Source organism: Spea bombifrons, chromosome 1, assembly GCF_027358695.1.
Source record: "Spea bombifrons isolate aSpeBom1 chromosome 1, aSpeBom1.2.pri, whole genome shotgun sequence".
In the NCBI taxonomy this organism is placed as follows: Eukaryota; Metazoa; Chordata; class Amphibia; order Anura; family Pelobatidae; genus Spea; species Spea bombifrons.
In genome coordinates, this window is record NC_071087.1 from 113,710,868 (window position 1) to 113,732,613 (window position 21,746).

A 21,746-nucleotide genomic window follows, 5' to 3' on the forward strand; every position below is an offset into this window, starting at 1 on the left:
GGAGTTGCCAGCCAATGAAAATCCCTAGCAGGTCAAGGGGGCGTGCTTAACGTCCGCAGCGCGTCTTGATACGCAAGCGAATGGGTATTCCTGCACTTGCTTGGTTCATGCCTCGTTCCAGAAATCTCCCTTTCATTTTTCATACTGTTCGACCTATGAACGTAAACCACACGTCCACAGACGAAGCTAGAAAGAGGCGTGACACGCAGGGACTGAAACGCAAATGTTTCATTTTCCGCATATATCCGTATACTACTGGAAATTTCGCTATTGATGAGGCCTATGGTCGTTGCTTTTATTCCTTCTGAACAGCAGCTATCTGATATTTCCAGAGGTGTAAGTTCCAGTTTGGTATGTGCCATGTTATCTCAATAACGCATCTAGAGTTGGGTTCACCCAAAACGTAATATGGGGTTCACTTTAGCACCATAAACCTAGCCAGCCAGTGGCCCGCACGTAGCTTGTCATGTAGCTCCTCTCAAATTTGTTCCTGTCAAATTCTGAAAACCGGAAATCGTATTTAATACTCGTTAACGTAATTTCAACACATAGACGGAGAGCATCTCCCCCCCTGCCCTTTCTTTATGGACGGGTACCATACTTGGGTTGTACCATCTGCAGTACCTCCCAGGGGCAACTTGCATGTCAAGTGGGGCTGTTACGTCTCCCACAGAAAAATACTTACAGCTCCAATCAGAGCTAGATGTGGGATAGTCCGCATTAGTGCAGTGGTTATGTCAGCCGTGATTATACCGTTTCCGGGGCGATGGACTAATGTTACCGTAACAATCCTCCCCCACAGCTGTCTCTTGTGAGGCTCCAGTCGCTTCCCTGTTTTGAAAAGTTCTATCCGAGACTCCGGCGTCCCTGGGGCGGCTCGAAACGTGTGAGAAGCCGCCGGACTCAGGCCTTGGAAGCGTAGGGGTATCCCGTGCAGCCGGCAGGATGAGCTCCGGAGAGGAGCCCCAGGACGACTACCCCCTGCATGCCCTCGTCTGGAATAATGACTACCGTGCACTGGAGAGGGAGCTGGAAGGGAAGGTAAGCGCCTCAGACACTCCTCGTTTGTGACGGGAAGCGGGCATCCGCTCTCAGCGGACTGTGTTAGAGCTCCGTGTGTATGGGGGAGCTGCCTGTTCTTGGCCTGCATTCACCCTGCTGCCGGCGGTGACAGCGGGTGTATCAGGTTACTAACGATGCTGCTCCCTTTCTTCATTGTAATAGCAGCTGACATAGTGCAGATGTCAGGGCCCACCATGTTCTCCTGATTTAACAAAGAACTATTAGTAGCACTGGCAAATGTATATCACACACTCACTGGCCACTTTATTAGGTACACCTTGCTAGTACCGGGTTTTACCCCCTCTTGTCTTCATTCTTTGTGGCATACTCCTACAAGGTGCTGGAAACATTCTTCCGATATTTTGGTCAATATGGATATGATGGCATCACGCAGTTGCTGCAGATTTGCCGGCTGCACATCCATGATGCGAATCTCCTGTCCAACCAAATCCCAAAGGTGCTCTATTGGATTGAGATCTGGTGACTGTGGAGGCCATTGGAGTTCAGTGAAGTCATTGTCATGTTCAAGAAATCAGTTTGAGATGATGTGAGCTTTGTGACATGGTGCATTATCCTGCTGGAAGTAGCCATCAAAAGATGGTACGCTGTGGTCATAAAGGGATGGACAACAATACTTGGGTAGGCTGTCGCGTTTAAACGATGTTCAGTTGGTACTAAGGGGCCCAAAGTGTGCCAAGAAAATGTCTGAAATCTGAACAATCAACAGCTTCCGCACATCATTGGAACCAGATCAACTCATCCCCATCCAAGCAGTCCTCTCCTATTGTCTCACTTCTTCCTCAACCACCAACTAGATTGTAAACTCGCAAGAGCAGGGCCCGCTTCTCCTTTGCACCGGTTTGTTACTGTATGTGCTTTTGTATATGAAATTGTTCTTCTGACTGTAACCGCGCTGCGGAATCTGCCGGCGCTTTATAAATAAATATAAATGTAATGTCCCCGACACTGTTACACCACCGCCAGCCTGATCTGTTGACAGGAGTGGCACCCGCTGTTGTCTTCTGCCGCTGTAGTCCATCTGCTTCAAGGTTTGATGTGTTGTGCGTTCAGAGATGGTATTCTGCATACCTTGGTGGTAATGAGTGGTTATTTGAGTTACTGTTGCCTTTCTGTCATCTGGAACCAGTCTGCCCATTCTCCTCTGACATCAGGCATTTTCGTCCATACAACTGCTGTTCACTGGATATTTTCGGACCATTCTCTGTAAACCCTAGAGATGGTTGTGCGTGAAAATCCCAGTAGATCAGCAGTTTCTGAAATGCTCAGACCAACCCATCTGGCACAGACAACCATGCCGTGTTCAAAGTCACTTAAATCCCCTTTCTTCCCCATTCTAATGCTCGGTTTGAACTTCAGCATTGAGTTGCTGCCATGTGATTGGCTATTTGTGTTAACAAGCAATTGAACAGGTGTACCTAATAAAGTGGCCACTGAGTGTGTATCAATGTATGTACGTATATATATATGTATGTATGTATATGTGTGTGTGCCCTCTACCCACTATATGTCCTATTCACTTAAATGAATGTTTTAATGCCCTCACTTTACAATTCATTATGAATTTTTTCTGTATAAAGGTCTGAGCTACCCCTTTGTAATGTATAATTTTAATGGTTAAGAGGAGAGTTTGAAGAAATCTCACTGATTTAGCTATATGTTATCTGGGGCAACAAAACTCTCACTGCTGCAGAAGTTCTCTGGGGGGTGGCCCTTTATAATGTATAGCAAAACAGAACTGGATCACTAGCTGCAGCGTTTTAGGTTGTACAGCGATGCCAAAGATTTTTATGGTGCTGGGGCTGAAATAGCACCTTTTACATGACTTTGGTGCACTTTAAGAATTTTATAAAAAATCATTAAGGAATGGCCGCTTTGGAGCCGAATCTCCTGAAACGACTCCAATGGTATCTCCCTGCAAGAGAAGGGCCAGGAAAATCTGATCCTCCTGCATGCCTTTGGGCCATACACACCCGATCTGCTGCTCCAGCCACCGGATGTATATATGCCCCCGCATGCGCAACAATGTACACGCAGCCTGTCGTAGCCAGCTGTCGGACGCACTTATGCCATTAGCCGGCCACTGGCTTTAAAGTGCCAGGGCCCGCCTCATTAACCCCAGTCCTGATTAACTGGTCGCTTTGGCTCTTGTTCCACCTTGTTTTTTGTTTGTTTTTTAATTTACGTCGAAGCACTGAACTTCGAGGCTTCAAAAAAGAAAAAAAAAACTCTCCCTTTAGTGAATAAACCCCAAAGGCCAGCATACAACACTACTGACACATCAAACTTTTATTTAAAAACTTGGTCAGGCTTATATTCCGCTGCATATTTTATTTTAGAATGAAATGCGAAAACATAGTATGTGAAAGTACTTATTATTATTATTATTATTATTATTATTATTAAGATTACTTAGTTTGATCTTGAAGTTGCCATTAAATGTAGTGATGTGCGTGTTTATACAAGCACATCGTCCTCATTGATTTGTGATGGCATTATGAATGTCTTTTTAAAGGGATCAATGCTGCCGTTGTATTGAGGAATCCGTACAGCACATGGTTTGTTACAATGTCTCGGGTCTCAGCGCTAAACAAGCAGCATTGTACTCGGATACACAGATAATGCAGGTGTCGGGGCGCCTTACTCGCCACATTGAGCTGGACCACGCTGTTACCATAGTTTTATCTTTAACATCTAGCATCGCTTTAGTAGAACACTCACTTGTCGGCTCCATACTTACTACAACGTGAAGCAGATAACCACCCCTTCTGTGTGCTGCAACGTTCCTGGAGCCGCTTCACGGTCCCATATTACACCATAAGTAACAATGAGAAACGCCAGCTCGGGCTCCGGAACGACGAGATGAAGCAATGTCCATGTAAAAGCACTTGGGTTTTTATTCAGGTCCGTGGACTATAGCGGGTATAGCACCGCAGGATACCCCCGGCAGGACCGGGCTCCGACTCAACGCATTTCGCACGCTAAGTGTTTATTGAAAGGCAGTGAGACTGCCAGGGTTTCCTGTATCAATCTCGCTGTTATAGCCCATGGACGGGAATAAAAACCAATTGCTTTCACACGGACATTGTGTCATTTCGTCCTCCCGGTGTTTAAGCTGGCGATTTCTTATTGTTATTAGAGGATAATTATATGAAACTGAGGAATCGTTGGAGGAATCAGATACCTCTCGTTTATGTTAATGGTACTCAGTAGGACGTTGCTAATTTGTGTAATTTGGTTGATAGTTCGGAGATTAAACACCCAGCTAATCCTATCATTAATGTAGTTAGACTGTAAGCTCTGTGGGACAGAGGCCTCCTTTCCTTATGTATTCTTACCTATTATACCCCAACCAAAATCTGTGTGCAACAATGTGCTCATTATATAACTGTACATATTGTATCCCCCTTTATTATAATATTAAGTGTTAAAAATAAAGATAAATAAAAATATGCATACACCAACCCCGAGGAATGGTAAACTATTGTAAGCCATATCAGTTGTGTGTGTATTTATTTATCTTGAAATATTCTCTAATAATGATTTTAAGCCCAACATAATCACTTTCTCGCAGTATTGATACAAAGCGAGAGTCCTTCGATATTCACCGTGCCGCCTTTTATTCGCGGTGCCAATGTTTGTGCAAAATGATCGCAGTAGCGATTGTCACCCCTGTTTGGTGTTGCTCGTCCTTGTACACACACCGTTAATTGTGTTTGTTTTCTAGCCCTCCTTTGTAATCCCCTTAGTCTCCTAAAACATCTAATTACGTAGGATTAATAAATCATCACCGATTTGGCGAGATTTAACAGGAGATTTACCCCGCAGTCTTGGCGCTATTACAAATCTTGCTTTTTATTCAGTGAACGGCAGGGAGAACGTTGCTTCTTTCAAACTAATGTAAAGTACATTCTAATACTGTGTGGATCGAGGAGGGATAATGTCATTTCATTTTCATTTACATGAAATATCCAGATGTTAAATGAACTGGATGATAATAAAAGAATAGTGGTTGATACATTTTAAGAGGACTGTAACTCCACAGGATATAGAACAGCTGGATCCACGAGGCAGAACGCCCCTGCACCTCGCGGTCTCCTTAGGGAATTTGGAGTCGGTCCGAGTCCTCCTGAGACACAAGGCGGATGTCACTAAAGAGAACCGCGATGGATGGACAGGTAAGCTTGAAGCACATACTGTATATTTGCACTTGAGCGAGTTTCTTTTGTGATTGTAATCTTTTGAATTGGTTGTAATCTTTGTAATCAAGGTTGTTTCTACATTTATTGTACATGTTGTCCACTTTGGAGTCATTTGGAGTCTTATAGAAATCGATAAACCTGCTTCTGAAAGCTTTACCCTGCTTCCTCCTCTGTGTTCTAAACCATTTTTTAAATACACATCTTTCACACTTTGTATGAAAGATTTTTGGGATCACTGGTTGACCCTCACAACGCAGACATGTATGAAGTAAATTACTTTCCTGGTGCAGCACCTCATTAAAAAAAACAAAAAAACCCATTCTTTTCTTGTGTGTGTACATACACTATATCGACAAAAGTATTGGGACACCTGACCATTACACCAACAGGGACATTTATGAAATTGCATCATAAAAACATGGACATTAATATGAAGTTGGGCCCCCCCTTTGCAGCTATAACAGCTTTCACCCTTCTGGGAAGGCTTTGGAGTGTTTCTGTGGGAATTCTGGCCCATTCATCCAGTAGAGCATTTTTGAGGTCAGGCACTGATGTTGAACGCCTGGTTCGCAATCTCCGTTCCACTTCTTTACGGACCTTGCTTTGTGCGCTGGGGCACAGTGATGCTGGAATAGAACAGGGTCTTCCCAAAGCTGTTCCCACAAAGTTGGAAGCATACCTTTGACCAAAATGCTGTGGTATGCTGAAGCATAACAATTTACCGTCTCTGGAAGTCAGGAGCCTAGCCCAATCCCTGAAAAGCAGCCTCATACCGTTATCCCTTCTCCATCAAGCTTACGGCTGGCACAATGCAGTTGGGCAGGTAACGTTCTTTTGGCCAAACCCAGACTCGCACATCAGACTGCCAAACAGAGAAGCGGGGTTCATCACTGAAACACCTGAATTCAATAATTAAGAGGTGTGTCATAATACTTTTGTCCATAGTGCGTGTGTGTATATATAGTGTGTGTGTATATATGTATATAGGTATATAGATAGTAATTATCACATCATTCTATTATGTTTCCCAGTTTTGCATGAGGCTGTAAGCACAGGAGATCCAGAAATGGTCCAGATGGTCCTGCAGTACCGAGAGTTCTATAAAGCATCTACGGCTCTTGGAGGAGTCCCTGAGCTGCTTACGAAAACGCTAGAGGTAACTTTTCATACCCACCCTGTCCTCTCATCCAGGATGGTCCCCAACACATGGGTTTAGAAAGTATACACCAGAGCTTTTAGGGATAATTCACATTTATGTACTTTTGATGGCCACAGTGGGCATGTTCCCAAAGTGTTCATCATTGGTAATGACTTTGCCCATTTCATGCATTATGTGAACCAATTTTTATCTGAAGGGGAAGCCTTAATATTTTCTGGTGGTATCAAATGAGCAAACAAGCTTCTATGAATGCTGAGGTTCAATGAGCAGAGTCACAATATAGTCTCTGATGTTATTGGTTATCCTGCCTTTACATAGCTTACAATGTCTTAAGCTGGCCTTCCACAAAGCTTATACCAATTTTGCATTAATGGTGGCAAGATATAAGCCCTGTGATGACTGGTTAACATGTCTGCAATCACGGCAGTACACAGGAAGATGATTTCTAGTACATAAATAGCACCATATAAGAAAGATATTTTATATGCATTATGGACATTCGAGATCTTAAAAGCTTCTGAAAGTTAACCTCCATATTGATTGGAATGACTGCATTACATCTCTCAAGGTCATATTGGAAGCTGCCGTTTAACTTAATTTGCTGGACACAACACCTTTATAACGAAATGCAGGATTAGCGACTATTGAATGCCAAAACATTTTTGGGAGTCCTTTAAGCCAAAACATTAAGCATGTTTATGTTCTTTCTTTCTTTAACCACAGGCTTCGGATTTTTATGTGGAAATGAAGTGGGAGTTTACTAGCTGGGGTAAGCATATAGTAATTTCCATTCAGTTTGTTTACTTGGCGAAGGTGGAATCGTCAGAATGAACTAGGAATAGTTCTTTCTATCGACTGCATTATGTTCTGGCAACTCTGATTTTGGACAAAATAGGGGGAAATGTGCGACTTAATGACTGTGTATGATTAGGGTAAGCTTTCAATTTACATTTAACAACCCTAGCAATCTTCTGATAATCAGCCTGCAGGTCAAGGGGTTTCCTCCACTACACTTTGAGCTCCATGTAAAAGGTATAAAAGCAGTGTAGGTGCTCAGTGGTCATCAATAATCCGCTAATTAGCTCCTCATTTGTTTTTTTCAGTAGACTATTAATGATTTTTAAAGTTGTCTGAGAAAAAAAAAATATATGTTATAATAAAACATATAATTTGATGGCACGTAAGAACCATCTAGTCAGTCCGTTTATTTTTACTATGGAAACATCAAACGTTATTTGGTCCTCAGCCACATCTTATGTTCTTCCCTTGGATGTTTAAATTCCCTCCCTATATTAACCTTAAACTTCACTTGGAAGACTTTCACTTACGTGCCACCCTCTCGGTGAAGTAAAACTTCCTTACGTTGCGTGTATGCCTTTGACCGTCTACCTTTTAGATGATGACTTCTTCTAACATTCCTCCTCCTTTGGAATATAGTTACCCCTTATAATAGTGGTCTGGAAAGTGGCATAACCAGTGCCCTCCATGACCTGTGTACAGATAATTATTTTTGAAGACTTTAATCCCCTTCGTCTGCCGCACCTCTAATACTATATTTTGTTTTGGGATTTTTTTTGTCCCGAATTTTGTGGCTAACTGATTCATAACATACATAAAATATTGCTCAGCAGGGTGTAAGTTTATATTTATATATAGACTTTCAGGGAGTGCATGTTAGTATGTGTTTGCGGTTTGTGAATTAGGTAACATATATTTATAAGGGACTGTTTCCCTAATATTAATTTATCTTTATTTTATCACTATAAAAAAATTCAAGCTTTTATTATCCAAATAAATGCTTTTTAACATTAAATTCCCCACATATTGTATTTTTTCTTAGTTCCGCTGCTGTCCAGGGTATGTCCCAGTGATGTTTGTCGGATATGGAAGAGTGGCGCCAAGCTTCGGGTGGATGCTACGTTGTTGGGGTTTGAGAACATGAGCTGGATCCGAGGGAAGCATAGTTTTATATTTAAAGAAGAAGGTAAGTTGGAGGGTTGGTTGAACGCAGACTTACAAGTGTAGATTCTTTCTATTCAATCACCTTACAGATAAATATTCTGAATATGTGAGCTTCTGATCACTTTCTGAGGAAACTAGATTGGGACAACTGTTAACTTGAGATGTAATACTGATATAATTTAATAACTCCTTTAGAGGGACACTCCTGTCCTCGTATGATATTTAATGCATATGATAGCTGAGAGGTACCACGTTTATAAATACACAGGGGGTGGGAAAGCTATCCCGTTGATTTCAGTTGGGACGCTTTCCCGCCACTGCTTGGCTGTTCCGGCGTTTGCTCTCTTTCCACAATGCAAGGGAACATATTTTGCAAAATGCTTTCATATGCATTTGTTTGGGTGCCCCTGTGTCATTGGAGTGCTCCTTTAACAATGGTGTATTCCTGTTTCAGCAACAGTATATTGGCTTTTTGTATATTTTTAGGTCTAGTACTAATCTATTAGACAAACATTAGTTCTCATACTGCCTTGCAGAAAATGATATAATACACTTTAACTTAATTAGCATTTCCATAAAGAATCCAGTACTGTGTTCGGCATGTTGACAAAACCTTAACAATAGTGATCTGCAGATAAAAAGCACTTAATGGAATATGAAATAAAACCCTTCTGTTAAAGTGTGCTTCTGTATACAACTCGTGTTTCTATTACAATGTTAATGTCTCTTTTAAAAGATCGGTCTTTAAAAACAGTGATTTTAACCCTCCTACCCCTCCCCTGCATACAATTCTTGGAGCAACCATAAGCCAGAAGGAATCCGGAGTTCGTATTCTTCCCGACTCCACTGTGCGTGATTTCCAGAGCTCGGGCTGTTTAATTCACTTTCCTTACCTATTATGAGCATTGCGAGGAATCAAATTGCCCCGTTGGGTATAACATGCTTAGTATTTCTTCTGTCTCCGCAGATAACTGGGCAGAGCTGATGGAGATTAACCACGATGACAAGACTGTCACAAAGGAGCGATTTGACATCTCGCAGGAAATTGAGGGCATCACTTTAGATTCGATGCAACCGGCAGAAAGGGAAGTGAGCAAACGCCTCACCTCCCCCATCATTAACACCTCCCTTGATACAGCAACCATTGCGTTTGAAAGGTAAATCGCGCATGGACGCTTTTACTGAGCGGGCCTCGTGATAGAAATTCCTCTCTCCTGTAATTGGTTTACCTTCCACTTCCTATCGCGGTTTATCAATATGCCAGTAAATTGGATATTAGTTTCCATACCCATTAAACTCCAAAAGGTCCAGTGTGTGACAGAGAGAACGAGAGAGAGAGAGAGAGAGAGCGAGAGCTTTCATATTATTGGATATTTTTCCAAAAAGCTGAAATTATTTTATGCATAAAAAAAACTTGCACTGTGTAACAAAATGAAAATGCCTGTCTTCAAAAACGAGTCACTCATGCCTAGCTGTTCCATGTAAGTAATGCGTACCGGGGGCCATGCTTTATATCTGGATGGGAGTTGTGTGTGTGTGTGTGTGGTCCTGTTGAAGGAATGGACTCTGTTCCATAGGGGTAGACAGCATCCTTTAGATATACTCTACGGCACTCAGACTTATAAACATTGACAGTTGGCGGCTCCAGCATCCATCTTAACGGGCAGCTGTATTCTTTCAGGACAAAGGCCGGTTTCTGGGGCTGGAGGACGGATAAAGCAGAAGCCGTAAATGGATACGAAGCAAAGGTAAGATCGCAGCAGGTCACGCTGAGAAAAACATACGCCATTTGTTTTTGTTCATATTGCCCAATTGTAATTGGAGATTACACAAGGTTTGTGTGTTTTTTGTTTCATATGTTGCCTTTTATTTCAAAAAGGTGTATACTGCGAACAATGTCAATGTTGTGACAAAAACGCGAACCGAGCATTTAACAGAAGACGAAAAGTCGCGATACAAAGGTAAGCCATTACCTGGTTATACTATATGCATCCCGCTACTCAGATGACTCTACTTTGCATGCTTACATATCTCTTACAGTCTGCTGACATCGACAATAAATCCGATATGGATTGATGTAGATATTACTAGCTGTGTATGGTTGATTGATTTAATACTAGTGTCTTGTGGCTGTGCGTCTTTTATTTGGTCAGATCACTTACTTGAAAAAGGATTCTTTTAGCTTTGTGAATATGGAATCCCTTCTGTCTCCAGTTACCATGTATACATTATTAGTACAGTTCACTTTTAACTCCTTAAGCACCAATAGTTCTGTATAAGATTTTGGTTCATAAAGACTATGCCTGCTGTTGCGTTTTCAGTCAGAGCTGGTATATAATTAAGATCCATGATGTGACTCGCTCCCTTTGTTGTGTTTCACTAGCCGACAGAAACTTTTTGGAGTCCTTGCTGGGAACAGTGGAACACCAGTTTGGCGCCCAGGGAGTAAGTTTAAGTATTGTGCTGGCATCGCTATATACCCATTGCCTGAGGTCACTGAGACACAAGCTGCATTATAAAACTTTTGTTTCTATTAGGACCTCACCACGGAGTTTGCTACGGCCAACAATCCTACCGCCATCACTCCCCAAGAATACTTTAACCCAGATTTTGAGCTTAAAAACAGGGATATTGGGCGTCCTAAGGAACTGACCATCAGGACTCAAAAGTGAGTACGTTTTGTGGTGAATGGTTATTGCGTGTATTCAGGGGACATACTTAATCTATAGAATTCTGTATTTACATAGCAAGGGATGAAGTTAATATGCTGCAAACTTCATCGGTCCTCACGTCACCTATAGATATTTAGGAGTTTTTATATAATGTATATATTTTATCAGAGAGAAAACAGCTACCAATTACAGCACCAAATATCCTAAACTTCCCAGGATCGCTCAGAAACATATCCTTCTGTATCCAAGTGTAACGTTACCCAAAATGCAAACGCCGCCGTAATGTAACTTGTCCACAGGACGTTTAATGTGTTATTTCATCAAGTCACTGCCAGGATCACAGGAATTATTACAACTGTATTACAGAAAATAAAAACAAGTTATGAAAGACTAGAGCAAGTGTGGATTTACAACTCAAATGACCGCCTTCTGGCAATGGTCACATCCCTCTTCTGTAACTAGTATAAGATTAAAATATATAAATATATAGTTCTAGCGTTTGCATGTTTTAGGCAGCTGCATGTTAGCACTTTGTATGTGTTCTAGATCTGTTATCTTCGCCCAGTGTACTAGACAAACAACCTGAGTCCTTATCGTATGGCCTGTGGTCAACTGCAAAATGCCTCCGTCTTAACCACCAAGTAAGATGCTCTGACTAATGAAAGATTTATGTAGGAACAGACATCATAGCGTTGCCATAAAGTGTCAACTCAGTGTGGTGATTGAGTAGGGAGATCACATGACTGACAACAATGGCAGCCTCCAGGTCCACAGATAAAAAAACCAAAATTGACTAAAAGCATACTTACATTATCGTATAAAGCATTGTATTTTTTTCTTCAGGTTTAAAGCTACATTATGGATGTGTGAAGACTTTCCCCTCTCCTTGGTAGAACAAGTCACTCCCATCATTGACCTGATGGCCAGAACAAGTTCTCACTTTGCACATCTTCGAGACTTCATAACACTCCAGTTCCCACCGGGGTTTCCTGTGAAGATAGGTACATCTGTTCTTAAACATTTACATCACACAACAAAGTATCCACAGACTATAATATATAGTAATTGCTTTAGTAAAAAGCGTAGATACTGTCACACCACCACTTTCCCTGTTTTCCATGTAATTTCCGGTAGCTCCTTTAGCACATGCTACCGTGTAATGGACAAGGGAAAAAATTATTCAGTTGTTTCATTGTTGTCTACAGTACTTGCTATCATTTTATGAAATCTGTATAAAATATATACTATATAAAATAATTTTTTTTTTTTTGTGAGAATGTAAGTTTTGTATAATATGGTAAGACAGCAGGAGGAGATTTATATATGGATAGCAAGTACAACAAAGCTGTCTTAAGTCTCGGTAGTTCTATGTATATTCTCTCTCATTAGGTTAAACAGTGTGGACACTGAGTGAAAAATTAACTCTGTAGCATAGTCTATACGTGGACAACAAATAAAATGGGCTTGTCAATATTTCATAATATCCGTTGGTGACAAATGCCAATGGTGTTTGTATACGAAGTGAAGTAGATAAATGAGACCAGTGAATCACGCGTTGCTCTGAATCTGGTGAGCGAGCTGATGGTTGCCACTCGCAGTACTGCATAAGTGCTCTTACTTATATTAAAACCAAATGTTGATGCCGAGCATGATGTTTAACCATTGCTCTTCTCTCCTTCAGAAATCCCATTGTTTCACGTGCTGAATGCGAGAATCACATTTGGTAATGTGAACGCGTGTATGACGGGGGAGGAGAGAGCAAGCACCCCTTCCACTCCGAAAGGGTCGCAAGATGAAGGTAATGAGTCGCCAACAAGTCGCTGAATTGTTTATCCATATGTGATCAGTATTGATCTTATAGTTTCCACTACAATACTTGATTATACTTTTTTAAACTTGTTTGTTTTGTTTTTGCTTTGGAGGAAGTTTTTTTTTTTATTTATTCTTAATTTGCGTTGTGGCCAGGATGTCGCTTGGTTCAGTCCTGAAGGTTATCCTTGGCAAAGGCTATTACACTGAAACAGGGATCTCAATTGCAGTGGCTGCTTCTCTGCCACAATTTTTGCAACCAAATATACATTATTAGCCTGATTATAGGCCGCACCCTTAAAGTTTGGTGCTACTTTAAAGAAAAATGTATTTTTAAAGAAAAAATACACAATGGAATGGTAAACAGTATTTTATCTAATGAACAGAAATATATGTATTGTAACATTTTTGGTATCTATTATGCAGCTTAGTTAGCATAAGTTATATACAAGCTATTTTAAGGTTCCCACCCTTAATTCGTAATGCACCTTATAGATACACCCCTCTGCCCCCCTCCCCAGACTTACAAAGTATCCCTGGTGTCCCGAGCGTCGGGCGATACACATTGCCCATCCCTTCGCTAAACCCCATTATAGGCCGCACCCCCACTTGAAAGCCTTAAATTAGGGGGGCATCTTATAATCTGGCCAACACGGTAAGTGCTTTTCTGTTTTTTGCCACAGTGCCGATATATTTTTGTTAACATTTTTTGTACGGGTATACTTTTTCTTGGCATATAATTCCGGTGGTACAGTGTTCTTGAACTTTTTTGTGGGCACTTCTTTCGTATTCGTTCCTGAACCGAGCCATGTGGGTGAAAACCCTTCGCTGTAAGTTTAGCAAAACGTTGTGTTATGAGCCGATACCCAAAAAAAGTTTTCTCATGACATTCCAGCACTTCCCAGTAGGAGGTGCACTAAACCATTTCTCTTATGGAAACAATAAGCAGAGGTATATGATATGGTAGGGAATATTTTACAAATATACAGTAATGGGGGCAAGAGTAACAAAGTAGGCTTAACTGTTCTTTGTAATATTGTGCATGTAACCGACAAACTATAATGGTGCAATTACAAAAAAATGCAATAATTCAAAATTGAAAGTCCCAAGTGGGAGCAAAACCAATAATTCATAAAATCCATAGTAATTTAGGTCTATTAAGTTAAATGTTTCATTTATCCCTGTCCCAAAAATACTGGCGTTTCTCTCTAAAGCAGCAATGTGCTGATCAGCTTCTTTATACTACGTATTCCTCTCGGTCTCTGAGGAGTGGAGAAGGTAGCCGTCCTCTTCTTGTGGCCTAAAGCTTCGTCACGTGTATTTCTGTGAAGGACTAGTCGAGTTTTCGTGCCAGAAAGGAGCCATTCTGAATGTATTTTTGTGTCTCCAGCTTCTCCTGTTCCTAAATTTGAGGTGGACCAGTCAGTCTTTGAAATCCCCCCGTCCTATCATATTCAGGAAAACGGAAGGAGCATGCACATTCGTGACGAAGATGAAGAGATCATGCAGTTTGCCATCCAGCAGAGTTTATTGGAATGCAGTGGGAATCAGGTGAGCATACATTAATACCAACCCTTACACCTTTATCGTGCAGGGACAATCCTTGTTGAATCGTTTCGATATACCCCAGAACTTCTGACTTTATTATATTTACAACCAATGTTAATGCTAGCTTTCTGCATATCCCCCAACATTTCAGTTGCCAAATTAGGAGAGATCAGAGAATCCCCCAAATGGTCCTTGCTCCTACCCAGGCAACTATACAGGGCAGTACCTTTAAAATCAGGACTGTCCTGCGAAAACCGAGATGTTGGGAGGTATTGGTTTGTCTAAATACAATATAGTCATGTACACGTCACGTTGGTTTTGCTCACTTGCATATAGCTTTAGGGACCTGTGTTCAGTGTGCTGAAGGGCAGTTAATTAATATAAACTGTGCCTGCTGTAAAGTTGTCTGTTCTATTCTGTACACGCCATTTATAGTTGTTTTCTCCATCGTTTCCACTCTTTCATGGCCAAAGTAAACGCTCATAGGGTGTTAAGGAAGCCAATAGACAAATAGCCAACAGATCCAAATCTTCACCCATCATGTTTTCATTGGTCACTGATGCATTGACTTTTTTGTTCTTGCTTTCCTTTAGTCCATGTCTCAAAGTAATTCAAATGGAAGTCTCTCTTCTGCTCAGGTGTTTGACACACAGTATGAAAGGTACGTCTTTTATCCTTTATTTAATATATAGAATGAATGCTTACGAACTTAATAGATTGGTTTGTCCTAGTCAATTCTAGTTGTCAGAAGCGCTGTGTAAACTTGTTGGCGCTATATAAATAAAAGATAATATGTATTATAAAACACTTGTCATTTTATAATGGTGGTATTTTCACTAAACTGAGTTTGCGGGTGAGATGAACACTCAACTTCCGGCTTCACTACATGTTATAACCGGCCGAACTCTGTAAGAAGGAAACTATATGTTTCCGGGCACTGGGGTAGGGCCTTCGTAATGTATAGTCAAGGAGCTGAAACTCCTGTCAACTCTAGATATGTAATGATTTCTGCAGAATCTATAGTGTGCTGCATGCATGCATGCATTTATGAATGTTTAACATAATTAGAGAAACAATAAGAATTGCACTAGACCGACATCTTTGTTAGCAATTAGCCCAACTCGAGTCCGCTGTCAGACGTTTTCAATCATTCTTATTTTGTTAAAAGAGCCGTGCAGGAGAGTCTTCTTGCCAACTCCCAAAGTGCTTATTCCAATCCCAGTAGCCATTCTCCGAGCTTTGACAAGGACTTGCAGTTTGCCATGGAATTGTCTGCCAAGGAGCTAGAGGAACAGGAGAAGCGGCGTCAGGAAGAGGACGCCCAGCTACAGGAGATCTTACAGCTGTCTCTGATGGAAAAGTAGGCCACGTTGCTAAATGAGCAAAATACTCCAAGAAGCCTCCAATGATACGGGTCTGGCCCTCATTCTTCAAAAAACCAGCAGCCGAAAGGGCCGAGAGATCACTCTACAGACTCTGTATCTACCAAAGAACTGAGATACTTTTTGATACACTTGCTTATTATGATTTTTATTTATTTATTTTGTATAATGTCATTTGATTTGCATTTTTGCTTTTGAAACCTTTTTTCTTTCCAGGTTAGTGACATTAAATGTCTTCTGTCTGCTCCTCTTAGCAGCGATATTTCCTGATGGAGCTGAGATGTATATCCAGAATAGTTTTTTTTTTATTATTACTATAAAAGTACATAAAAATCCATAAAACTGTAGTGTGTCACATGCACATCGCTAAATTCACTCAGTAGAAATCAACTGAAGTACCTCCATACTTCACACAAGTGTCAGGAGATATTTCCAAAGCCATGGGTGATGGATCACTTAATGGGTTTCTGAGTTAATTTCTCAAGCTTTTAGTGCAGAATTGAATAGGTGTACAGTTTTATGAATACATATATATAATTATACACACTATTCTTTTTTTATATATATATCTAGAAAGACAAGTGCCATTTCTGTGTAAACATGTGATTAAACTTGGAAGTTATTTATTAGTGGTCAGTAAGTGGTCACTTTATTTATTTTAGCCCACAAAGTAGAAAAAATGAAAACTATGTATGTAATTCTAACTTTTTACCTTTTAAAATACTGGGATTTAAATAGGCTACAGGTTTCGGAGGTATCGGGGAGATTCGTAATAGGTCAGTTTCATCAATGGCTTGCATCCTGCAGGTAAATACGCATTCTTCTAGAACTATTCATTCTTTAACGAGCACCGTTTCAGCAAAACTAACATTATTTTTTTTTTCTGATATAGTGTCTTCAGAGTTTTTAACCGGTCTTTGGCAAATGCTGAATTCTCCTACCATATAATATAGATTGGGGAGTTTTCACTGTTATAAATTCTAACTGTTTTGGTGCTACAGATCCTTTTCACCAGGGCTTTGATGTACAGCGAATTAATAAGGACTGCACTCCTTAAAGGGAATATCTATAGAATACATTTTGGCTTTTTTAAGCATGGGTTCACGTTTTTAACAGGGAGGTTAGTAACATTTTTGCAAGACTCAGTTCACCTAAAACCCCTTTTAGTTAATGCAAATTTAAACAGAAATGTAAAAAGGTGGGTTAAAGAAACCCTTGTATTTTTGTACATCATGGCATTTTGTCAGGCTGTATTGTATTATATGTTCTGCTTTGTTAAATTAATGCCATCGATGTACTATAACTAGCAAATTAATATAATCTATATATGCAAACGGATCACTGCTGACTTACTTCGGTAAAAGCTCTGCTAGTGATGACCGTTGACTCGGTCACAGGCAGGGATGTGTATTTGCAAGGCGATAAGTGTTGCTGTAAGCTATGGTACGTATGGAATTCACCTTGTCCATGGCTTCTGTTCTGTTGTATATGGAGTGCACAGTGTCTGAATAAAATAGACTGTACAAAAATGTTTTAATATACCTTTTTCCAATATCGTAATTTTTTTACATGGTGTACGGCTAGATTGCAATGATCTTATTTTGCCTGCACTCAACACTGATATTCCATGTTTTGCACGGTAAGTAAAAAGAGCACAAAACAGCAGTTAAAAAATAAAAGCCTTTATTGTGCGCGGACTCCAATGTGTTTTGGGTGCATAAAAATTTGGAGCATTTATTGCTTAGTGGGGAAAAAGACTCCCCTGGTAACTCAGAATTAGAAATTGTTGCCCTTGCTCAAGAAACCAACAGCAAGTATGGTATCTAAACATCAATGTTTTGCTGGCATACATAGCTGCCGCTACTCACACTGACTTCAGTGCTGCTCATCACGTGCAGGATGTATACTTCGGTAAGGAATGAAGGCATGTTCTGAATCTCATGCAGTAAGAGGCTTTGGAGCGCTTGGAAAATGGAGAGAAAAAAAACATACCAAGAAAGAATTGTTCCAACCTTTTTTTCTTAATATATTTTAATGTGGCACACTGCATTTATAATATGATTCAAATAAATACCAGTATAGCTCTCAAGTGTTTTCTATTTATACTAACTCTATTTCCTAAACACAAATATAAAGAGAAAAAAATGCTGTCCATAACTGTTACCCAGAATAATACCTTTTGCCATATGTTGCAGAATAGAAGGCGTTGATGCGTAATGCAATAATCTTGAACTGCATCATAAGGTGTCCAATACAAACGCGTCCTGTATAATAGAGCCATTCATCAATAAGTAAAAGCTCCACAGACCTAATGCGTTAATTTATGCAGTTTCAGTACATGCTATATGAACTCCAATATGCGTTAATTAGTGGGGGGATGGCTAGACTGTCCTTTTCAATTCTTTCATTATACCAAATACATTCTTCCGCCTGTCCGCTTCATAAAATCTCAAGGCAAGATGGAAGATAATTGGAGCGATCCTCAGATTTTCGTGTTCATAGACGGTCTAATCTGGTCCTTCCAATTGTTCGGAATCTGTCGGGATCCCTGAGGTCACAGGCCAGAGTCTGCAGGGACGAGAAGATCTGTTCTGCCTGACCCTGCTATCGTCTTCGGATGGGTTTGTACACGCACACGGCCAGGAAGATCATCACTATCAACAAGATGCTTAAGATGCTCCCCAGCAAGACTGAAAGAGAGACAGACGTGGCGTTAAATGGATCACTGTGCGACATATAAATTAGACATAAAAGTGAATGGCATAATAATAACACCAAGAATGTGCAAATGGTGGGAGAATTACTGCCCCACCAACAGCCTTTGGTGCTTGATACCCCAACCCACGCCAAAGTCAGCTGCAGTTGGTAATGGTGCCATCTACTGTTCACGTTGGTCAGGGGGCAAAAGGGGCATCTGCCCTGGGCCCAGTCTTCCATTAGAGTCCCATGGCAGCTGTACCTTTGGCACCACAGCTGCTTCCCTTTGTGGCCTTTGCACCACCTTAAGGTTCTACAGTAGCCCCCCCCCCATAACACATCTGCTCCTTTCCCCACCCCGCAGGCAGTTGCTGAATACATCTCCTGACACACGGTTTACTCACCGCCGGTATGCTGGGTGTTGCACAGGGAGGGGGTCTAACAAGAACATTCATGGAAGAGGCGGGGAGCTGCACCTTCTCCATAAAATTACTAGCAGTTGGGGACATTAAGCGGTCCCTTTAACATGAACAGGGTAGCCATTTTTTGAAACACTGAAGTCTCCTTGGGGAGTATCTTGTTAGGATGGAAGCCCGAAACTGAAACACAGCCCTTCATACCCATAATACTGGTGCCCACCTGGAGCTTAAAGGAAGCCCCGCTGACACTTCGGCCCTGCGCAGTATGTAACGCTGAGGCGATGCCACTGCGTGCCAGGGTGTTATGGGAGAGCGCCACGTGCTTCCTCTGCTAAGGGCAATTCCATCCCTAATCCCGCCAACCCTTCATGAGGTGAGCGCAGGTGTTTTACTCAACGACCCCGATTAACCAGAATATTCTTTAGTTTGACAGGAATAGGCGCCCCATTTCAGAAGATAACAGAGGTACCCCGTAATGGCAAAACCCCAGCTGCTCCCCATTCCCAGCGCTCCAATTGTACATCGCCACAGAACACGTCGGCGCTTTATCCTCAGTTTGACCCTCCCACTCCCTCATCCCCCACTGATTGTCTGCTGACCGCCCGGCCATCTGTGCCCCCTTCCTCACCCATGTTCTGTTTGAGCAGCACCGCATAGGGTCGGATCAGTGCCGGGGTAGTGTCTGTCTGCGCCCGGGACTCCGACGCGCACACTGCGAGGGAGAGCAGCGCCAGCCGCGACACCTCCTGCATCCTTCCCTGGCCCAGCATCCTTCCTGTATCCCGGCCCAGCCAGCAGCATGGAGGGGAGGGAGCAGTGTGACCTGACTGGGAGGAGACAAGGCGGCGGGCGGCTGCTCTGCTGATTGGGGTGACACTTGCGCAGTGTCAGTGGGGTGATGGAGCACGCCGGCGTTGTGTATATGCTGTGGGCGCAGCATAGCGCTCACTTATTGATACAGAAACCATGCACGCAATTAGTATGCACAGGTACATGTGTGTTCACGGTTCCTCTCTATTGCATAGGCTGGTTATTATTTAGGCCATTTACTGTTAACATAGAGAATAAAAGGGCCTAATGATGAAGAAATTCACACACTGTCCCAGCTAAAAAATGTATCTATCTATCTATCTATCTATCTATCTATCTATCTATCTATCTATATAAAGACATAAGGTAAAACACTCAAGTGTCCCCATTTGGGAGTGACAGTCTGTTTTTCAGACCCAACTGTTTCCTGAGTATGAGTATCACAATGTTCTACACGTCAAAATAATGTGTTAGAAACAGCAAAAACATTTTTCTTCTATTAACCCCTTAACGACAATTGACGGGCCGAGCACGCCACGCAAAAACATTCGGTTAATGTGTAGGACTTTTTGTATGTATGTTCACAATTTCCATTGTCAGTTTATCCCATTCTTTGACACATTTCCTTTTTGCCGTCCATCTTCCTTTTGTCTATCCCTTTACCCCTACCACAGTTTTTATTTCTATTACATGACACCAAATCCCTGTTCCCATTCCCAGAAGGTCCTACAGGGAGCAGTGCTTGTGTAAATCAATTTTGGCTAAAGCACCATATCAACACATGAATGATGGACTCTCGTTTCCCCAAAATAAGGGCCAGCTCTTCTCTTTAGGTAAACTTGATCTGCCTAGGTCATAGAGCTGGTAAGAGGGCAATAGAAACATACACTATACGGACAAAAGTATTGGGACTCCTGACCGTTACACCAACAGGGACTTTTATGTAATGGCATTTAAAATACATAGACATTAATATTCACTCTTCTGGGAAGGCTTTCCACAAAATATTGGAGTGTTTATGTTTTGCTCATTCATCCAGTAGAGCGTTTGTGGGGTCAGGAACTGATGTAGGGCGAAAAGGCCTGGCGTTCAATGGGGTTGAGGTCAGGGCTCTGTGTGGACCAGTCAAGTTCTTCCACACCAAACTCATCCAACCATGTCTTTATGGACCTTGCTTTGTGCGACTGAGGGCGCAGTGGTGCTAAAATAGGAAATGGCCTTCCCCAGACTTTTCCCACAAAGTTGGAAGCATATCATTGTCTCCTTCAACATTGCACTACATGTATTTAGAATGCAATGTCATAGAAGTCCCTCCAGGTGTAATGGTCCTGTGTCCTAATACAGTGTACAGTATAGTGTGTTTCACCTATGGTACCAAAAACAGCTTCAAACCCCATAGTTATGTCACCCTGTGTGCCAGCATGACAAGAATTCTACGGGATACCCACCCCTTGTTCATATGTTTAAATTCCATATTTCCCATAGTACACACTGCCATGAACCACTAGAGAAGAAGACCTGTTCCAGTCTCCACAATAAGGAGGAACACCTACCTCCCAAAAACAAAGGCTCTTCTTTTTAGGGGAACGTGACCACTGCGGAGGGCATAGAGCTGGAAAGCGTCTCCGAATGCAGTTTTGTCTTAGGTTGGCAAAGAGTAAGTAACCTAGTTCACCTTGGGTACTTGAAAGTGGCACAAATCCTAGGGTCAGGTTGCCCAGAGTGGCCATCAGACACAATGGGTAATTGCCAGGAAGGCCACGGCCCAATAGCACCTCTTACCTGTTAGTCTGCAGCTGCACATTGCAAGTATTTGTAGCTGCTATAAAAGTGTGCTGTGCCGTCTAGAGGTACCTGTGCCAGTTTTCACTCCTAGCCAAGTCTAGCGTGGAATAATTTGATAATGGGGGAACATAGATTTCCCGTATTATATATTGTATCCATATTTATGTGGCAAATACTGTGTTTTCATTGATGTGGTAGAACTGGAAACATGCAGCCTTCCA

General features: G+C 41.7%; 2 protein-coding genes across 4 annotated transcripts; one reads left to right on the forward strand and one right to left on the reverse strand.

Moving 5' to 3' along the window:
* The first annotated feature begins 189 nt into the window (after positions 1–189).
* Positions 190–15,824, forward strand: ANKRD13A (ankyrin repeat domain 13A). Of its 3 annotated transcripts, none has more exons than XM_053469299.1 (16): positions 190–351; positions 803–1,041; positions 5,126–5,258; positions 6,314–6,438; positions 7,165–7,210; positions 8,282–8,425; positions 9,371–9,560; positions 10,085–10,151; positions 10,283–10,364; positions 10,787–10,848; positions 10,941–11,071; positions 11,919–12,076; positions 12,757–12,873; positions 14,275–14,435; positions 15,026–15,093; positions 15,601–15,824. In XM_053469299.1, exons 2-16 carry the CDS (start codon positions 946–948, stop codon positions 15,794–15,796), a joined length of 1,776 nt encoding a protein of 591 aa, XP_053325274.1. In that variant the 5' UTR covers positions 190–351; positions 803–945; the 3' UTR covers positions 15,797–15,824. The 3 variants fall into 3 exon arrangements, with proteins under 3 accessions (XP_053325274.1, XP_053325266.1, XP_053325283.1); XM_053469291.1 differs by having other exon boundaries at positions 190–336; XM_053469308.1 differs by lacking the exon at positions 190–351 and having other exon boundaries at positions 696–1,041.
* A 1,996-nt stretch (positions 15,825–17,820) lies between these two features.
* Positions 17,821–19,748, reverse strand: C1H12orf76 (chromosome 1 C12orf76 homolog). Its single transcript, XM_053469316.1, has 2 exons — positions 19,559–19,748; positions 17,821–18,504 (listed from the first exon to the last, which is right to left on the reverse strand). Exons 1-2 carry the CDS (start codon positions 19,698–19,700, stop codon positions 18,419–18,421), a joined length of 228 nt encoding a protein of 75 aa, XP_053325291.1. The 5' UTR covers positions 19,701–19,748; the 3' UTR covers positions 17,821–18,418.
* Positions 19,749–21,746: the final 1,998 nt, after the last annotated feature.